Genomic DNA, 17,730 nt, shown 5'->3' with positions numbered 1-17,730 from the left:
ACTCGAGGGGGTAAAGCCCTTTCCTCTCCTCCTTTCTCTCGCATGTTCCATTTTTATTTTATTTTTTTATCTCATTGAGCAGGAAGGTGATAGGTTGCCGGTATAATTTGGTTTTACACAACAGGCATAAATTGAGATAAATTTGGCTCTGTGTGTGCCTACAGAAGGTGTGTGTGGAGAGTTAATGTGAAAAATATGACTTTAGCACTGTGGGCTACTTCGGAAGTCTCTCAAAAAGGAAGATGCAGGGAAAACATGTGAATGTCCCGAGGAGAAAGACATTCATTCCTGAAGACAAGCGAAACTCAAATATGTTACAATTGTAGGTTTTTTGCATGACATTCTTCTGGCATGTAACGGCATAGTTGTAAATGCATTTTTACATGCATATATAGTCTAGATGGAGATCGACTTTATAACAGTAGAATTTGGGGGAAACTTCCCTGTTTAATAATTCTGGGAGTGCCACCATGCAACGTGCTGTGTGCTTCCATTGGCAATGTGAGGGGTCTGATGGTCCGTGTTGTGTATTTGAAAAGTGGTGTGGGGTTTGCTTCTCTTGCTGTGTGTTTAGTCTAGTGTTGAGCCACCCCTGAGAAGAAGCGTGAGGACACACACACACACCCAAACACACACAGATGCGCACGCACGCACGCACGCACACACACACACACACACACACTTGTTTAATTATCCGTGTGGGGATCAAACAATTGGTCCCATTCAAAATCCTTAACCCTAACCATAACCTTAACCTTAACCCCAAACCCTAACCCCTAAGCCTAAAATTGCCCTTTTCCTTGTGGGGACCGGAAAAATGTCCCAAGTTGTCTTAAGTCTTCCTTGTTTTACTATCCTTGTGAGGACACACACACACACACACACACACACACTGGGGGAAAAACACCATTGGAGAAGCGTCTCACATTAAACACTGTCCCATTCAGCTCTTGCCCAGTAAGAGAGCAATGTGTGTGTGAGACAAGACGGAGCTTAGATACTAGGTCCATCTTCACCCAGTCGCTGTGACCCAGAGGCCCATCCCTTCTGTTCCTCTGGCCTGACGCACCATATAACTTACATAACAAATCCTTCCTTATTGTGCCTTGGGGAGCAGTGTGTCTGTGCGGTTATGTGTGTGTGTGTGTTTGCGAAGGACAAGATACTTGAATTTCGCCGCTGGGGCCCCTGTCATAAATACGCCATCCTTATTGCCTGTAGGTCACATGGTTACGGTTTCCGATAACTGTGATCTGTAATTTTCAGCGCTTGTCATCCCCCAGCTGTCCTCGACCTTATCCACGGCCACTCAGGCCTGCAATTAAAAATTATGTGGGAATGATGAGCCACATTCAGATACGAGGCCTTTTATAATATGGGAACTGGTAATGACAGAGCGAACTGACACGGGGAGGCAGGAAGATGTGTGGAGAGAGAGCGAGAGAGAGGGGGAAAGAGAGCGAGAGAGAGGGAGAGGGAGTGATAACCACCACAGATGGGACTGTCATTGTGGGATGAGGTGGAAAATAGCTGGGGGTTTTCTGCCAACCAATGGCCCTGCCTTCTGGGGAGTTTTGTTGTGGGAAAGAAGCGACCATTTTGGATTTTGTGGGCTGGCCATAGGAGAGGTTCCAAGATGTGTCGTAACTCAAGGGGGACGTTCAAGGGTCGCGGAGATCAGCCGCCTGCAGTGTGGGACGACGCAAAGTAATCAACGGGACGTTTGGAGTTGACAGCGAGACGGTCGGTCTGCGTGCTGGGAGCACAGTCGGTTGTTGCCTCGTCTTAGCGACCCAGGACCTGTAAAATAGGAGCGCATTATTTCGCTTTCATGTCGGCTTTGTTAGTCTCATTGGTCTCCTGACAGGTCTCTTTCACATCTTGTGAGATGGTCAATATTGTCACTCACATCTCAGTTTGCTCTGCTCCTATAGAGATGCTTGAGACTTGTCCAGGTCTCTTTGCCACATTACTGTACTCCAACCCTGTTGATTTATGAATATTCAAACATCACTTCCATTGCGACACCAGCGACATTGTTTGCATTTAGGCAGGGGAAGACTAAGGAAGACCGTACAACAGTGGTACTTTTACTGTGTTTGACTGACCAGTAGCAGGCTTGGATCTGTTTTTGTTTGGAGTGTTGTATTAACGCCCCCCCCCCCAACCCACTCCAAACACAGACAGTCTTGTGTTTATTTGGACACTGGGGTTGACCTTTGGCTCTTCCAAATGGGTGGCTAAGCGTGTGTCAGAACTCTCTACGAGAGGTGGGTGTAGAAGTCAGGCGCAGGAGAGGAGTAAATACGGGGAAAGCGTATTTATTACAGTTCATCAAAACACTACAGGCACAGACAAAAATGCAGTCCACAAAAATCCTCTAGAACAAAGTCTAGGGAAAAACACCTGATAGGAAAAAATGAACAAAATAAACGCCACCCAAAACCACAGACAGGAAAAACGCAAACAAACCCGCACGAAACAAAGTGGGTAGGGCGAGAATAAATACCCAAACTAAACAACCTAAACAAGACACAGGTGAACAATCAAAACAGACATGACCAAACGAAAAAGAAAAAAGGATCGGTGGCAGCTAGTAGACCGGCGATGATGACCGCCGAGCACCGCCCGAACAGGGAGAGGAGCCACCTTCGGTGGAAGTCGTGACAGCCTGCTTGTGGCTACTGTGAAGGCTAGGGCCTAAAGGCATCAGCATGCCTCAGTTCGGCTGGCGCCTAGCCGAACTTGGCTACACGAATCGAACGAGTGTGCTCGCATACTCCCTTAAAAAAAACGTTGAGAAAAAAAACCCTGCAATACTGTCCATTTTGAGACGCCGTAGCCAGAAGGAATCTGATAACTAAATAAATCTGATTAATTTTGACGTTTTTCCAAGGAGCTCTTAGTCGCGCAATTTTAACTAAGATGTTTGGTTCAGTATTTCTCAAGTGAAAAAATGTGCATGAAAATTATTAGTCTCTCGTTGAGTGACAACAAACACTTAATTGAAGAATCCCTACTGTTGCCTGTCACCGACGAAGGGGCGTAGACTTCGGCTTGCCTCGAGATTTTTTTGTGTGTGCACGAACAACTGAAAAAACCCTTGCCGAAGACCAAGCCAAACAAAAAATTCACAAAATATTGTCATAATATGTGCACAAACTGTTCCGAACTGTTTAGGCTGGGAAGCATGCGGACGCCTTAAGCACCTACTGCTAGTGCACATGGCAGTACGGTCAAGGGAGCTGCTCTCTTCAGTATACTAAATACCTACTGTAGGAGTCTGGGGCCTGTTCCAATAATTTAGAGATGCATCCTTCCATCTGACCTTCCTTGATCTGTAAGGGATTACCTAAGTTACCTAAGTAGGTAACACTTTATATTAAGGTCGGTTAATAAACCATTCATAAACAGTTTGTAAAGAGTTTACTTACCATTTATGAATCATTATTCCTACATTTGTAAATGACAATAAGTCATCTCTAAATAGTAACTTACGTATTTAAAAACACTATTTTAAAGTAATCATTCATGATTTGTACTGTAATTAGTAAAGTGTTTGATCATAGTATGTTCACAATTTGTAAATGATTAATAATGTACTTCTAATCAGTTATGTCATGAATGGGATATTTATTAACAGTGCATTTGAAAATCTGATTATACTTGCACTTACTAACATATTAGTTGATGATTAAGGTAAATCCTTATAACCATTTACTAATTATTAATAAACTATTTTGCAGCCCCCTAATCTAAAGTCTGTATATACTTTATAAACGTTTATAAATGACTTGTTACTCCAAAAGCGGCCCATATTAGTAGACAGTACTTGATTCTCCACCAATGGCTAAAAATAACCTAAAACTTGCAATGGTAAAAGAAGTTGCTTATAAGAATCTACATTAATCATCAACTGATGTGTTAGTAAGTGCATGTGCTCACATTTACAAATACACTCATTAACACCGAATAAATATCCCATTCATGAAATATATAAATACATGTATATGGATTTAAATGGTGAGTAAAAACATGAATCAGTTAATCATCGTACGAGTTGACAATAACTACTTTATAACTGGTTTAGATTATAAACCACATACAAATTGTGAACGTACTATGATCAAACACCTTATTGTCTTATGTCATTAATAAATAATTGACGTGTTTATAAATGCGTAAATTACTATTTAGAGATTGCTTATTGACATTTACAAATGATTAATGCATGGTTTATTAAGGGATCTTAATATAAAGGGTTACTGATAAGTGAAAAAGAGGTTTCTGGCTTTCGGTTTCATCAATTCATCCCTTTCAGATCTAGAATTACTTTAAGGGAGAAAGGAGATATTCCTATATTGAAGCATAACGTTTATTTAGTTGCAGTAGTAGAACGATTTTGTAAGTATTCACAGGGTGTCACCTCGTTATCAAGATCAGAGTGTGGATTGGAATGTGTTATCTCATACACTGGGACAGGGTCAAAAATGTCCCCTAGCCATTCACTAACCACTTCCAGCATATTGAATGTTTCCCTCTACTATTTGCTTGGTCACATATTTATAACAACAAAAAGCTGACTTGCAACATCACAGCGGCTAAGAAATGCTCAGATGTTTATGCCTTCTATGAATGTACTTTGTGGGTTAACTCATCACAATTCCCTTATTATAGAACTATCATTTTTGAAAGTATTCATACCCCTTGACTTACTCCACATTTTGTGTTACAGCCTGAATTCAAAATTAATTTGTTTTCTCTCACCCATCTACACACAATACCCCATAATGACTAAGTGAAAACATGTTTTATAAATGTTTATTGAAAATGAAATACAGAAATATCTCATTTACAAAAGTATTCACACCCCCGAGTCAATACTTTGGAGATGCACCTTTGGCAGTGATTACAGCTGTGATTCTTTTGGGGTAAGTGCCTAAGAGCTTTTCACACTTGGATTGTACAAAGTTTGCTCATTATTATTTTTTAAATAATTTAAGCTCTGTCAAGTTGATTGTTGATCATTGCTAGACAGTCATTTTCAAGTCTTGCCATAGATTCTCAAGGCAATTTAAGTCAAAATTGTAACTAGGCCACTCAGGAGCATTCAATGTTGTCTTGGTAAGCAACAGTGTGGATTTGGCCTTGTGTTTTAGGTTATTGTCCTACTGAAAGGTGCATTTGTCTCCCAGTGTCTGTTGGAAAGCAAATTGAACCAGGTTTTCTAGGATTTTGTCTGTGCTTATAGCTGTATTCAATTTCTCCCTAGTACTTACCGATGACGAGCATACCCATAAGATGATGCAGCCACCACCATTCTTGAAAATATGAAGAGTGGTACTCAGTGATGTGTTGGATTTGCCCCAAACATAACGCTTTGTATTCAGGACAAAAAGTACATTTCTTTGCCACTTTTTTTTTGCAGTATTACTTAAGTGCCTTGTTACATGTTTTGGAATATTTTTTATTCTGTACAGACTTTCTTCTTTTCACTCTGACATTAAGGTTAGTATTGTGGAGTAACTACAATGTTGTTGATCCATCCTCAGTTTTCTCATATCACAACCATTAAACTCTGTTTTAAAGTCACCATCGGGCTCATGGTGAAATCCCTGAGCGTTTTCCTTCTTCTCCGGCAACTGAGTTAGGAAGGACGCCTGTATCTTTGTAGTGAATGGGTGTATTGATACACCATCCAAAGCCTAATTAATAACTTCACCATGCTCAAAGGGATATTCAGCGTCTGCTTTATTTTTTACACATCTACGAATCTTCTTTGCGAGGCATTGACAAACCTCCCTGGTCGTTATGGTTGAATCTGTGCTTGAAATTCACTACTGGATTGATTGACTTTACACGTAATTGCATGTGTGGGGTACAGAGATGTGTTAGTTATTAAAAAAACACTATTATTGAACACTGAATGAGTCCATGCAACTTATTATGTAATTTGCTAAGCACATTTTTACTCCTGAACTTATTTAGGCTTGCCATAACAAAGGGGTTGAATACTTACTGACTCAAGACATTTCAGCTTTACATTTTTTATACATTTCTTAAATGTTCTATAAACAAAATTCCACTTTGACATGATGGGGTATTGTGTGTAGATCAGTGACACAACATCTACATTTAATACATTTTTAATTCAGGGAAAAGGGGTGTGAATACTTTCTGAAGGCACTGTATGTCCTATCTGAAGTTTGTGAGTATCTGGGTACATGACAACAAGTACGATTCATGTATGATCCAACATGGGCCTCGAGTTTGCATTACAATCATTTAGCCTTTTCTTTTTTGTTCAACCAAAGACCACTCATCTGACCATATCCCCCAGGAAATAACAACAAGACAGTGGTTTTTCCAAAACATTAGATTTTATAGTGTAGATGTCAAAGAGAAAATGTTAGAGGAAAGGTCCCAGGAAAAAAGTACTATTCTGTAACAATGGAGAGATAAAGACAATAAAAAAAACTGAATATGCATGTCATACATTTTGTAAACCTAGAACTGTTCTTTTTTTTTTAAACCACAGTGGTCACAGATATTACTGGCTGAAATGGAATGGACAACCCTGACGATGATATAGACCATTCATCTGGACAGAGCCCTTTGATATCTCCAGATGTCTCGAAACAAAACCCATCCCAACCTCAAATTATATCACACCCCCCCCCCCCAGAATAAAAATCAGTTGGTCTATGCAGTTGTCTCCCGTCTTTAGTTTCCCTAAAACAGTTTTTCTACATAAATACAATAAAATCCATTGTCTGTATGTCACAAGTGCTAGATAAAGATGTTGTGAAATATTCAAAGTCATTCAGTTTGTTGTTGACATTTTTCACAGGTAAAAAGCATATGTCAGACCAACAGGGAGCATCGTTCTTCCTCATCGTCGCTCCTGAAAAAACAGAGGAGCAAAAGAACGAGTTCCCGTGTCATGCTCTCGTTCCCATATCCCGATGCTGTAGTAAAAACCTACTTCTGTCCATTCAGTGCTCTTTCCTTGTGCAGATATGTTACAGGGACAGAGACAGGCATGCAGACACACAAACCATGCAGAGAAAGTTACAGAGGTGGTGGAAGAGTGCAGAAACCCAACAACCAGGCCCTTCAAATAAACCACAGACAATCCTCAGGCCTGGTTTTGAGGAGAGGATAAAAAGCAGGAGAAGAAGAAAAAACGCCCCATGATAAAACAATTCAAAACAAAACAAAATGTCTTTTGTTGAGCATGATTAAGAAAATGTTCAAATGACTATCTGGACACAATGATAACCAGACAGTATATAGTCCCTTTAAAAATATTGTTTGAATACAAGTGACTAAGCCATGACTGCCATTGCTGTGACTGGTGCTTCTAAGCACCCTGGGAGAGCTCTGGATGATAGCTTATAAAAAAATGCCCCCAATACAATAACAGCAACCACAATTGAGACGCAGACTGGACTTTTAACTCATAGTCTGCCCCCTTGGATGAGACTGGGTCCATTGAGATGACCCTTGACCTCACTAGTCATCTTCTACAGCCGTCAGAGGAGAGGGGCGGTTTTGGGCAGGATGGGTGAGGTTAAAGGGTGAGAGGGGAACTATTGATGGGTTAACTATGACCCTTGGGCTTATAGTGATTAGCCATTATAGGGCAACCCTTGTGTAATTATCATGTCATTCCAAGGCAAACCCTACTGAGTTACACGTCTTTTAATAGATAGTATAGAGAAGGTTTTACAAACACAGTTAAAGTGTTTGGTTGTTGGGTCAGAAAATGTTACCTATGTAAGTGCGAGCAATCCCAGTGGTCTTCGCACTGTAAACCCATGCTTACATGGGTGGGTTGTCACAGTGTTTTAATGGAGGAGACATCAGAGCTCCAGAAACAAGTGACTTATCCCTTGTTTGGGAACAACTTTTCAACTTCTCTATGTAGTGTCAGGAAGTATGAATAGAGCCTAAGTCAGTGGTGTATACTGTAAAGAAACAAATGGGATGCTACTGTACTGAACCCTCAGCCAAGGCATCCAGGAATAATGAACAGTGCCCTCTGCAACAACCAGGAAGTGCCAAACCAGACCAGCGAATGAAACATGAGCAAATCACCTTGCAATACTAACTTTTTTTCCTCCCAAAACAAGATTGTAATATGTTATAATATATAATATACTTTTAGATTTTTTTTGTCATATATAAATCTACTATGAACAGACAGTATAGTAAATACACAATTGTTGGAATCATTATACAAAGTAGAAATATTTGCATCCCCCCCCCATCTCTCCCCATCCCTCCCCGTACAACCCCAGATCCTTTCGCCATGAAAAGGAACTGAACTCTCACTTGGTCGTGAGACAAGTCAACTGTAGAAAGTGTAACAGAGAGAAAGAACTGAAAACAATCCAAAAATAACAGGAAAACAAAGAAAAAGTACAAAAACCCAAAAGACACGGAAGTACACTTCAAAAGACAAAACCGAAACAAATAAAAAAGACAAAAAAATATTGGTAAAAACCACACAAATGAAGTAGTCATCAAAACAACTGCGTTGGAAACATCCCGAAGAAAGATCAATGCAGAAACAACATCAATCTTCTCAGTTCTTCCTCCTTTACCAAAAGTAGAAACAAGTGATTATGACTTCAATGGAATAATGTAGAAGGTAGTTGCCCAGAGGCTAAACATGAGTTGAGGGTGGGGAGTCAATACACCGTATACGGATCACTATTTCATTCATTCTCCATATTCTGCACTATAGGTGTTTGAGAACTAAGTCAACTGTATGTGGTAAGAAATGTTTAGGACAGCATGCGTGCAAATGTATTGTATATACAGTTATTTAATGTGTCTCACACAAGATTGAATACACTTCCCTGTACCAAAACAAAAAAACTCCTAGCAGTAGCTATGACTACTGTGTCTGAGTGTATAAAGAGTTTGTTTACTGGATTGTGACGTGACACTCACGTACACACACACATGCACGCACCTGTTCGCTAGCACCTGACACTTGTAGAGCACCTGTGTGGACAGAGAACATGGGTGCCACTTGCTCCTCTCCGAAAACTCACAAAGGTGGCATGTCCGTCTAATTTCTCTGTCACCATGGTAACAAAGACACATATTTTGTGTGAACAAAATGCCAAAAGAGCGGCTCATTGTATCTACTGCCCCTAAATGACTGTAAGATCGTCTGAACGTTGTGACATTAGAACGTTTTGAAAGGTGAGGTGGGCAAGTTAACGAAAATGGGGCAACTGTTCTAATTCCCTCACAGAGAACAATCTTCAATGTAAAGTCATGATAGTAAAATCTGTCTTAATAAGCTTACAATACTACGTGGATCCTGACTATTGCGCTGATAGCAACGTCACGCTTTGGCTTAATTTCTTGTCTTACTACTACTATTTTTGAACAGCATTCTCGTTTAAGATGGCAAGTCTCTCTAATACAGACTACAGTGCATGCTAGCTAACTCTTTCGAAGAGGTGGCGTGTATTTGGTTAAGGGTTTATATACCAGCGAGCTACATCATTGGCTGATGTTTCAACTGTTGATTCAACCATTCAGTTCCACTGAAAAAAACGAACCGTGTTAGTCCCTGTGTAGCATGGCAACTACCTTCTAAATGACAGTAAAGGGGTTACGACGAGGTCAAAGGGAACAGGGGTGGGACAGTGGGCTACAGGGAATTCAGGGTAAACATGCCAAGGGCCTTCTGTTTATGTGCCATCGTGCTGGCATTGCCAGTCTCGCCACAACATAAGGGGATGAGGCGTGAGGGCGAGAGGAGGGCACCTCTCTCCCCTCGAAAACTCATTTAAGGCAAAGCTCTTCGTCGTGAGTTCATCGTAAAATCCACCAGGCTGGGAAAAAAAGGCACAAACTCAGTCTTTTTACTATCTGTCATCTCGAACCAGAAGACCTGGTCACACGTCCATCGTGCTCTCTCTCTCGCTCTTCCTCGCTTTGTACCTATCTTGTTACGCAAAAAATGGCTGCTTTCGCCAATCAAAAAGTTGGCCAAAAATTTCAGCAAACCCTGCGACGTCTCTCCTTTCTCAAAGTCTTCTGTGAATGGTAACGACTGAAACTTCGTAAACAGTGTCGTAATTATATCATAGGGCGCTGTTGCTGTTTTTCAGTGAAAGGAAAAAGGAACAAACGACATAAAGAAAAACGAAAGAAGAGTGCTAACTTAGAAATTCGGTGTCTGGAGTGGTACTTCAGACAGAGAGTGTCTGTTACAAAAAAAGCATGGACACTCAAGGTCACCTTAGATCCCGCTGGTCCTGGAGTAAAGACCCGAAAAGACCTGGCAACCCGAGGCTCTTTGTGTTCTGCCTCCTTACACGTCAACAACATATCGGTGGCCTTTTAGTCCGTCCTTTAAGTCCGATAGTGTCGTCTTCTGTTTCCGTTTCGTAACCGCTCAACGTTGTCCCCTGTCCTCCCCCCCGGGGCTGATGTGCCTTCTAGACAGGGCGTGGGAGGGGCCAAGGATTGGGGTCAAATTCAAACGGAGGTTAGTGGTTGGCTGAGGACTAAATGGGTGTCTGAATGGTAAAGGGGGCGTGGTCATCCCTTTACAGAGGCGCCTCCTCCTCCATAGGCTCCTCCTCGCTCCTGGAGAAAGACAGGACAATGACACGTGTCACAAACAGCACAACCATACTCTATACAACTGCAGGAAGGTGTGAGATTAGTGAGTATCGGAAGACCGTCGTCGCACACACACACACACACACACCACACACACACACACACACACACACACACACACACACACACACACACACACACACACACACACACACACACACACACACACACACACACACACACACACACACACCGCCTTGGGAGGGACGTACCTCCTCTGCTTGTTGGCCACAGAGAGGGAAGCCATGGCAGTGACGGTCTCAGCTTCCTCCGTCTCACACTGACGAGACTCGCTCAGAGAGTAGCCCAGTGTGGAGGCCCCGCGCTGCAGAGAGCGCCAGTATTTACCTACAACACATGACAGGACAAAGGTCAAAAGGTGATTATTACATAGAGCAACTGGACAAGGTGTCAAACTACGTGTGTTATCCAGGGCCGAGTGCTGCTGTTTACTCTATGGTAAATGCATGCTGGCAAATCAAATGCCAAAATCATTTGATGGTTGTACTGTAGCTTAGAGCTGGGAAATATGGACCAAAAAAAATCCATATTGCGATAAATTGGCTCAATTAATGCGATAACGATAAATAGAATACGTTTATAACATTAATGTGCACCACAGTTCTACTTGTTTAAACTACTACTACTTTGATGGTTGTAGCCATGGGACTGTTTCCTGTGTGAGTAGAGTAAAGGGTCACACACCGTGTTCCTCCAGCACCTTCTCCATGGAGTGGACGGCGTTGGGGTTGGGCCTCTGCTGCATCACCTCCTCAGGGATAGGATCCAACTGGACGGACACACGCACACAGGAGTGAGTGACAGGTTAGATACAACACGGCAAAAGCAGAACAAAAAAAAAACAGAAGATCTAAAGATCATTCTTTTTCCCCCTCTGTGGATGACTACTTCTGACTGGGGACCTCTGCCCAGTGTTGAATCACCCAGCCAGTCCAGCGGTGGAGAACAATTTCACACAATAACAAAAAGGCTCACAGATGCACTGCAGCCTCCCACTCGAGGAGCCACTCTACACCACAGGCTACAATGTGTGCTTTGTGCTGGGTCCCACTTTACACACACACATACAGTGCACACACACACACACACACACACGAAGAGAATGGAGCCGGAGGGAATAGCAGTCTTTTTACAGGCTCCTGACCAATTGTGCTATTTTGTGTATTTGTTTTGTGCTGATCGTAATGTATTTTTTTTGTATGTTTATCTCTAACCTCGATTTGGACAAGGACTTCTACTTCAATGAGTCGGAGGCGATAGACATATCGAATATCCCGAACCAGGCCCAAATCTCCGACACTTGAAGACGGCGCTATAGAGGCCGGCGCACAGGCCACCTGATGAGACTACGGCGGCGAATGAATAAATCGCCTCTACCCTCTGTTCTGTTGGCAAATGTGCAATCGCTGGAGAATAAACTGGATGAGCTCCATTCAAGACTATCCTATCAATGGGACATTAAGAACTGTAATATACTATACTTCTCTGAGTCATGGCTGAACAAGAATATTGATAATGTACTGTACATCTAGCTGGTTTTTGTATGCTTTGGCAGGACAGAACGGCAGAGTCCGGTAAGATCAGGGTTGGTGGTGTGTGTTTCTTTATTAATAAGAGCTGGTGCGCAATCTCTAATACTAAGGAATTCTCGAGGTTCCGCTCGCCTGAGTTAGAATACCTCATGATAAGCTGCAGACCATGCTATTTACCAAGAAAGTTTTCATCTGTATTTTTTTGTAGCTGACTATTTACCACCACAAATTGATGGTGGCACAGGGCTGTTTTGCTAGCACAGACTGGAATATGTTCCGGGATTTATCCGATGGCATTGAGGAGTTTACCACATCAGTCACTGGCTTCATTAATAAGTGCATCGACAATGTTGTCCCCACAATGACCATACGTACATATCCCAACCAGATGCTTGGATTACAGGCAACATCTGCACTGAGCTAAAGGCTAGAGCTGCCGCTTTCAAGGAACAGGATACTAATCCGGCCGCTTATAAGAAATCCCACTACACCCTCCGACGAACCATCAAACATGCAAAATATCAATATAGGACTAACATTGAATCCTAAAACACCGGCTCTGACGCTCATTGGATGTGGCAGGGCTTGCAAACTATCACGGAATACAAAGGAAAACCTAGCTGAGTGCTGCCCAGTGACGCACCCTACTAGACAAGCTAAATGCCTTCTATGCACACTTCAAGGCAAACAACACTGAACCATGCGTGAGAGTACAGCTATGATCACGCTCTCCGTAGCCGATGTAAGATCTTAAAACAGGTTAACATTCACAAGGCCGTAGGGCCAGATCAATTACCAGGATGCGTACTCAGAGCATCTGCTGACCAGCTGGCAAGTGTCTTCACTGACCTTTTTAACGTCTCCCTGACCCAGTCTGTAATACCTACATGTTTCAAGCAAACTACCTTAGTCCCTGTGTCTAAGAACGCCAAGGCAACCTGTCTAAATGACTACCCCCTGTAGCACTCACATCTGTAGCCATGAAATGCTTTGAAAGGTCATGGCTCATTACTAAGCTCATTACTAAGCTAAGGACCCTGGGCCTGAACACCTCCCTCTGCAACTGGATCCTGGACATCCTGACGGGCTGTCCCCAGGTGGTGAGGGTAGGCAACATCGAATCCGCCACGGTGACCCTCAACACGGGGTGCTAAATCCCCTCTTTTACTCCCTTTTCACCCATGACTGCGTGGGCGGGCATGATTCCAACACCATCATTAAGTTTGCTGATGACACGACGGTGGTAGGCCTGATCACCGACGACGAGAGCTTCAAGTTCCTCGGTGTCCACGTCACTAAGGACCTACATTGGTCCCAACACACCAACACAGTTGTGAAGAGGGCACGACAATGCCTCTTCCACCTCAGGAGGCTGAAAAGATTTGGCACGGCCCCTCAGATCCTCAAACATTTCTACAGCTGCACCATTGAGAGCATCGTGACTGGCTGCATCACCGATTGGTATGGCAACTGCTCAGCATCCGACCGTAAGGCGCTATACAGGGTAGTGAGTACAGCCTAATACATCACTGGGGACTAACTCCCTGTCACCCAGGACCTCTATAACAGGCGGTGTCAGAGGAAGACCTTGAAAATTGTCAAAGACTCCAGCCACCCAAGTAATAGACTGTTGTATCTGGTACCACACAACAAGCGGTACCGGAGCGCCAAGTCTGGAACAAAAAGGCACTTGAACAGCTTCTACCCCCAAGCCATAAGACTGCCGAACAGTTCATCAAATGGCTACTTCGACTATTTACATTGACTCCCTTTATTACAGTATTTAAAGAAAAATTTGACTTGTTTTACACTCCCTTGTTTTACACTCCCTACACTCTATGCACACACACACACACACACACACACACACACACACACACACACACACACACACACACACACACGCTGCTGCTACTCTTGTTTATTATATATCCTGATCACTTTTACCCCTACCTACATGCATACTGTATTACCTCAACTACCTCGTAGCCCTGCACATTGACTTGGTACTGATAGTCTTTGTACATATCGTTGTTATTGTTTTTATTGTGTTACTTATGTTTACTTGTGTTTTTATTTCAGCTAATATTTGTCTTACTTTTTAACTCTGCATTGTTGGGCATGGGCTCATAAGTAAGCATTTCACTGTAAAGTCTACAGCTGTTGTATTCGCGCATGTGACCAATAACATTTCATTTCACTTGACGCACACACACACACACACACACACACACACACACACACACACACACACACACACACACACACACACACACACACACACACACACACACACACACACACACACACACACACACACACACACACACACACACACCTAGGGATACTCTGACTGTTAGGAGAATCAGATGAAGGAAACAGGGCATTCCCCAACCTGCTTTTCCAATCCGGAATGATTACATTTTCCTCTGGCTCACTGTGTGTGCTGCATTTTTTTTACCCCCTTGTGAGCAGAACCATTAAAAATAAAGACCCAAATACTTCCATGTATAAACACTGGACAAAATATAGGCACACAGACGTCTTTTTGCCCTATCATAACCTTGCTGAAAAGAAAGTGGAGGAGGAGGAGACGGAGGAGGAAAAAGGGATCGCCGGTCGGTTCCGTTCGGCCCAAGCTGGATTATTTTTTAAATTAAAACAAATAGAGGGTGGGAGGGGGTGAGGAGGGCGAAGGGAGAGGCCAGTCTAGCGAGAGGGATACTTTAACCCGGCTGTGGCACGACAAGCTGCATTATACACACACATACACAAGCATGCACATATGCACACACAAACACAGCCGCACACACCAGTGAAGCGCGGGTTGACTCAATAATCCGCAGTCTCCGCGGTTATATCTGCGCGACGGGTGGGTATAGGTTCATGAAATATAGTGAGGATGAAGGGCAGGGTGGGGGTGGGCGGGTTGAATAAAGAGAAAACAAAGCATAAAAAAAAGCCATAAATGTATTATTCTTGTGCAATTCATATCTATAGGCCACATTGAGGTTTTTATTTCCTTATTTTGATCTGCCGTTAGTACATAAGCCTAAGCTTCTGGGCCTAAGTGTACGTGCACCAAACACACGGCAATCGCCAAACGCTTTAGGGAACTTGGGCAGGAAAAGTTAACAATGTCGGAGTTTAGTTCAATAAGAGAAAGCTGTGAAATGGAGAGTTGAAATTAAAAGAGATGGGCCAGAACAGTAGCCTCATATTTGGGAAAGATGTTATGTGTGATGATTGAGGCGCTACACAAATCTGACACAAGACGGGGACTTAAAATATGGCACGTCAAGGGAACTGCAAATGGAAGCAGTTTTTTCAATAAAATGATACACCAAGTGTACATTTGAACTCGGGAACAGGAGTGTTGAAATATTCTTTATTTTAGCATCTTGAGAGAATGAATGCGTGGTTAGGGGACATCTGTAAAGGTGCTATCGTTATCAGCATCATAAAAGCTGATAGTATTTCAAACACATAAAATATGCATCCAAGCCAAAGTGAAATCTTATCAGAAACATGTCGGGTCATTTTCACAGCAATTCCCTGAAAACCGTTTAGGGACAAACAGAGACATTTTTTCCAGTTTATTTTGCGTTATTGCATTTTCTCCCTGGTCCCTAAATGTCTTTGCTGTTATGCTGTTATCACATATAGTCGGGTGGTTGAGGATGGGTTATTAGCAATTGTCCGTGGGTGCGGGTGAACAAACAGCTGACCCGCACACATAGAATCACAGAATGGTTTGGGGTACAGTACAAAACACATGCACAAACACTTCCCCACACACACCAATACCCTATCATTCACTCCCTTGAGCGTAGCAGCAGTGGTGCACATGGATGGCTGCAATGCAATTTCAGCGGCTATAGAGGAAACGCGAACCTGTGTGTCTGTACTAAGATCAAGGTCTGGGGCTGTCCAACACACACATGCACATAAGAGACAACAGAGGACTTTGTTCACTTTGGGCGTCACTCACACCAGGCCACCCGAGAGTCCTAAGTGATGCACCATACCCACCAAACAGAAGTAGTTCACTCTCAAAGCACCCCTACAGAAAAACTGTTTTCACAGTATTAATATCAAAACGTGGTATGATCTGTGATATCATCCATATTCACACTGCTCTGATATCAATGGTCTTCAAGGACCCCACTAAAACTGCTGATTTGGTACAGTCCAGTCATTGCCCTTGTCAGATAACCGCTAGTTGTCTCCCATGATGAAATCGAATGATATGTCTTGTCATAGAGATCCGGCTTTTACAAAATGACACTGATTGGCACAAGGGGGGCGCAATATAAATCAACTGACTGCTGCATCATTTGTGGGGGACGACATGTTTGCTGTTGCCTTGTTTGATATGGTCACCCTAAGGGACCCTTGAAATACTGCTGAGTCAGTTCCCTATTACTCATCCTTCTTTTTCCTTTCGTTTAAGTTGGAGAAATGATTTTTTTCTCTCAGTCCTTAAAATAGTGAGCCAAGATCCACAAATGTGTGTGTGTGTGTGTGTGTCTACACCCACTACTGTGTTTGTGTTCACCTCCAGTCCCTACCAGCCAAGTCATCTCTCCACCACTAGCCCCCCCACCCCCCTTTCTCTCTTCGCCTGCCCCACCACTACCCCCAGAGACCCGCTGCCTCCAGACTGGCCTGGCACCGTAACCAGGGAGGGGGTCCCCACATGGGGCCAGGCTGGGGGGCTCGGAGGGCTGTCTGTCTGTCAGCTTGACGGGCAGCTGTAAACTTTAATGGCTCTTGTCAGCACACTCCGGGCCTATCTGGCAGGTATGACACACACGGCGCACCCCGCGGCATCCACAGTGATGCAAGGCCTTTATTTGAGTTTCTACCCCCCCCATCCTCCCTCTTCTCCATAGCAAGAAAACCATCAACTTTTTCCAACAGAGAGCGAGAGAATAGCTTTTATTGGAAGACGGTGTCCGTTGCTGCCTGCATTGTGTAAATCCAAGAATGTCTGTTTGAGTGTGGGGCACGGCCTTCAAACGCATGAGGGGGAAGCCAACAAATTCGAGACACCACGCGAACCAGAGGTTCTGAAGGAATGTGGCCCCGGAATGAAAAAAAACCCAGTGAAACCATAACACTGGGTGGGAGGAATTCGACTTGTTCAGCAGACTCAAGACACAAGGCATCTATTTTTTTTTTTTTTTTTGCACGTATGTTGGATCGACCACTGACACCAGTTGATTACGTTATGCTAATTGAACGAGCTAACTACTTATCGAGCAGAGCAGGTGACCTTTTTTGCGGCATCGTTACATTTCCGTTCGCTAAAGCGAGTGAAACGCCAAAGCCAGAGAAAGACAAAAACGGACCATGCTTAATGTAGCTAGAGGGTAAGCACAGAGGATAACCTCATCGGCGACTGGCAACAATTAGCGTATTAGCCTGTTGTTTATCAAATAATTGCTAACGACCACAATTTGGATGAGAGGGCGCAACATCTGTTTGCACACATTTGTCAATTAGTCATGAGGTCAGA

At 43.2% G+C, this 17,730-nt stretch overlaps 1 protein-coding gene across 4 annotated transcripts in view; it reads right to left on the bottom strand.

Annotated features, from left to right (window-relative positions):
- Positions 1–6,361: 6,361 nt before the first annotated feature.
- The window catches only part of hdac4 (histone deacetylase 4), a 243,538-nt gene continuing 232,169 nt past the window's right edge, over positions 6,362–17,730 (bottom strand). For all 4 annotated transcript variants that reach the window (XM_014164296.3, XM_014164295.3, XM_045704424.2 and 1 more), the window contains 3 exons: positions 11,362–11,446; positions 10,869–11,004; positions 6,362–10,620 (listed from right to left, as the gene is read on the bottom strand). In XM_014164296.3, the coding sequence (XP_014019771.2) occupies positions 10,581–10,620; positions 10,869–11,004; positions 11,362–11,446 (261 nt within the window). In that variant the 3' untranslated portion in view covers positions 6,362–10,580. The remainder of the gene's footprint in view (positions 10,621–10,868; positions 11,005–11,361; positions 11,447–17,730) is intronic.

Source organism: Salmo salar, chromosome 21 (assembly GCF_965601325.2).
Source record: "Salmo salar chromosome 21, fSalSal1, whole genome shotgun sequence".
NCBI classification, from domain to species: domain Eukaryota; kingdom Metazoa; phylum Chordata; class Actinopteri; order Salmoniformes; family Salmonidae; genus Salmo; species Salmo salar.
This window is presented reverse-complemented; position numbering and strand designations above follow the sequence as displayed.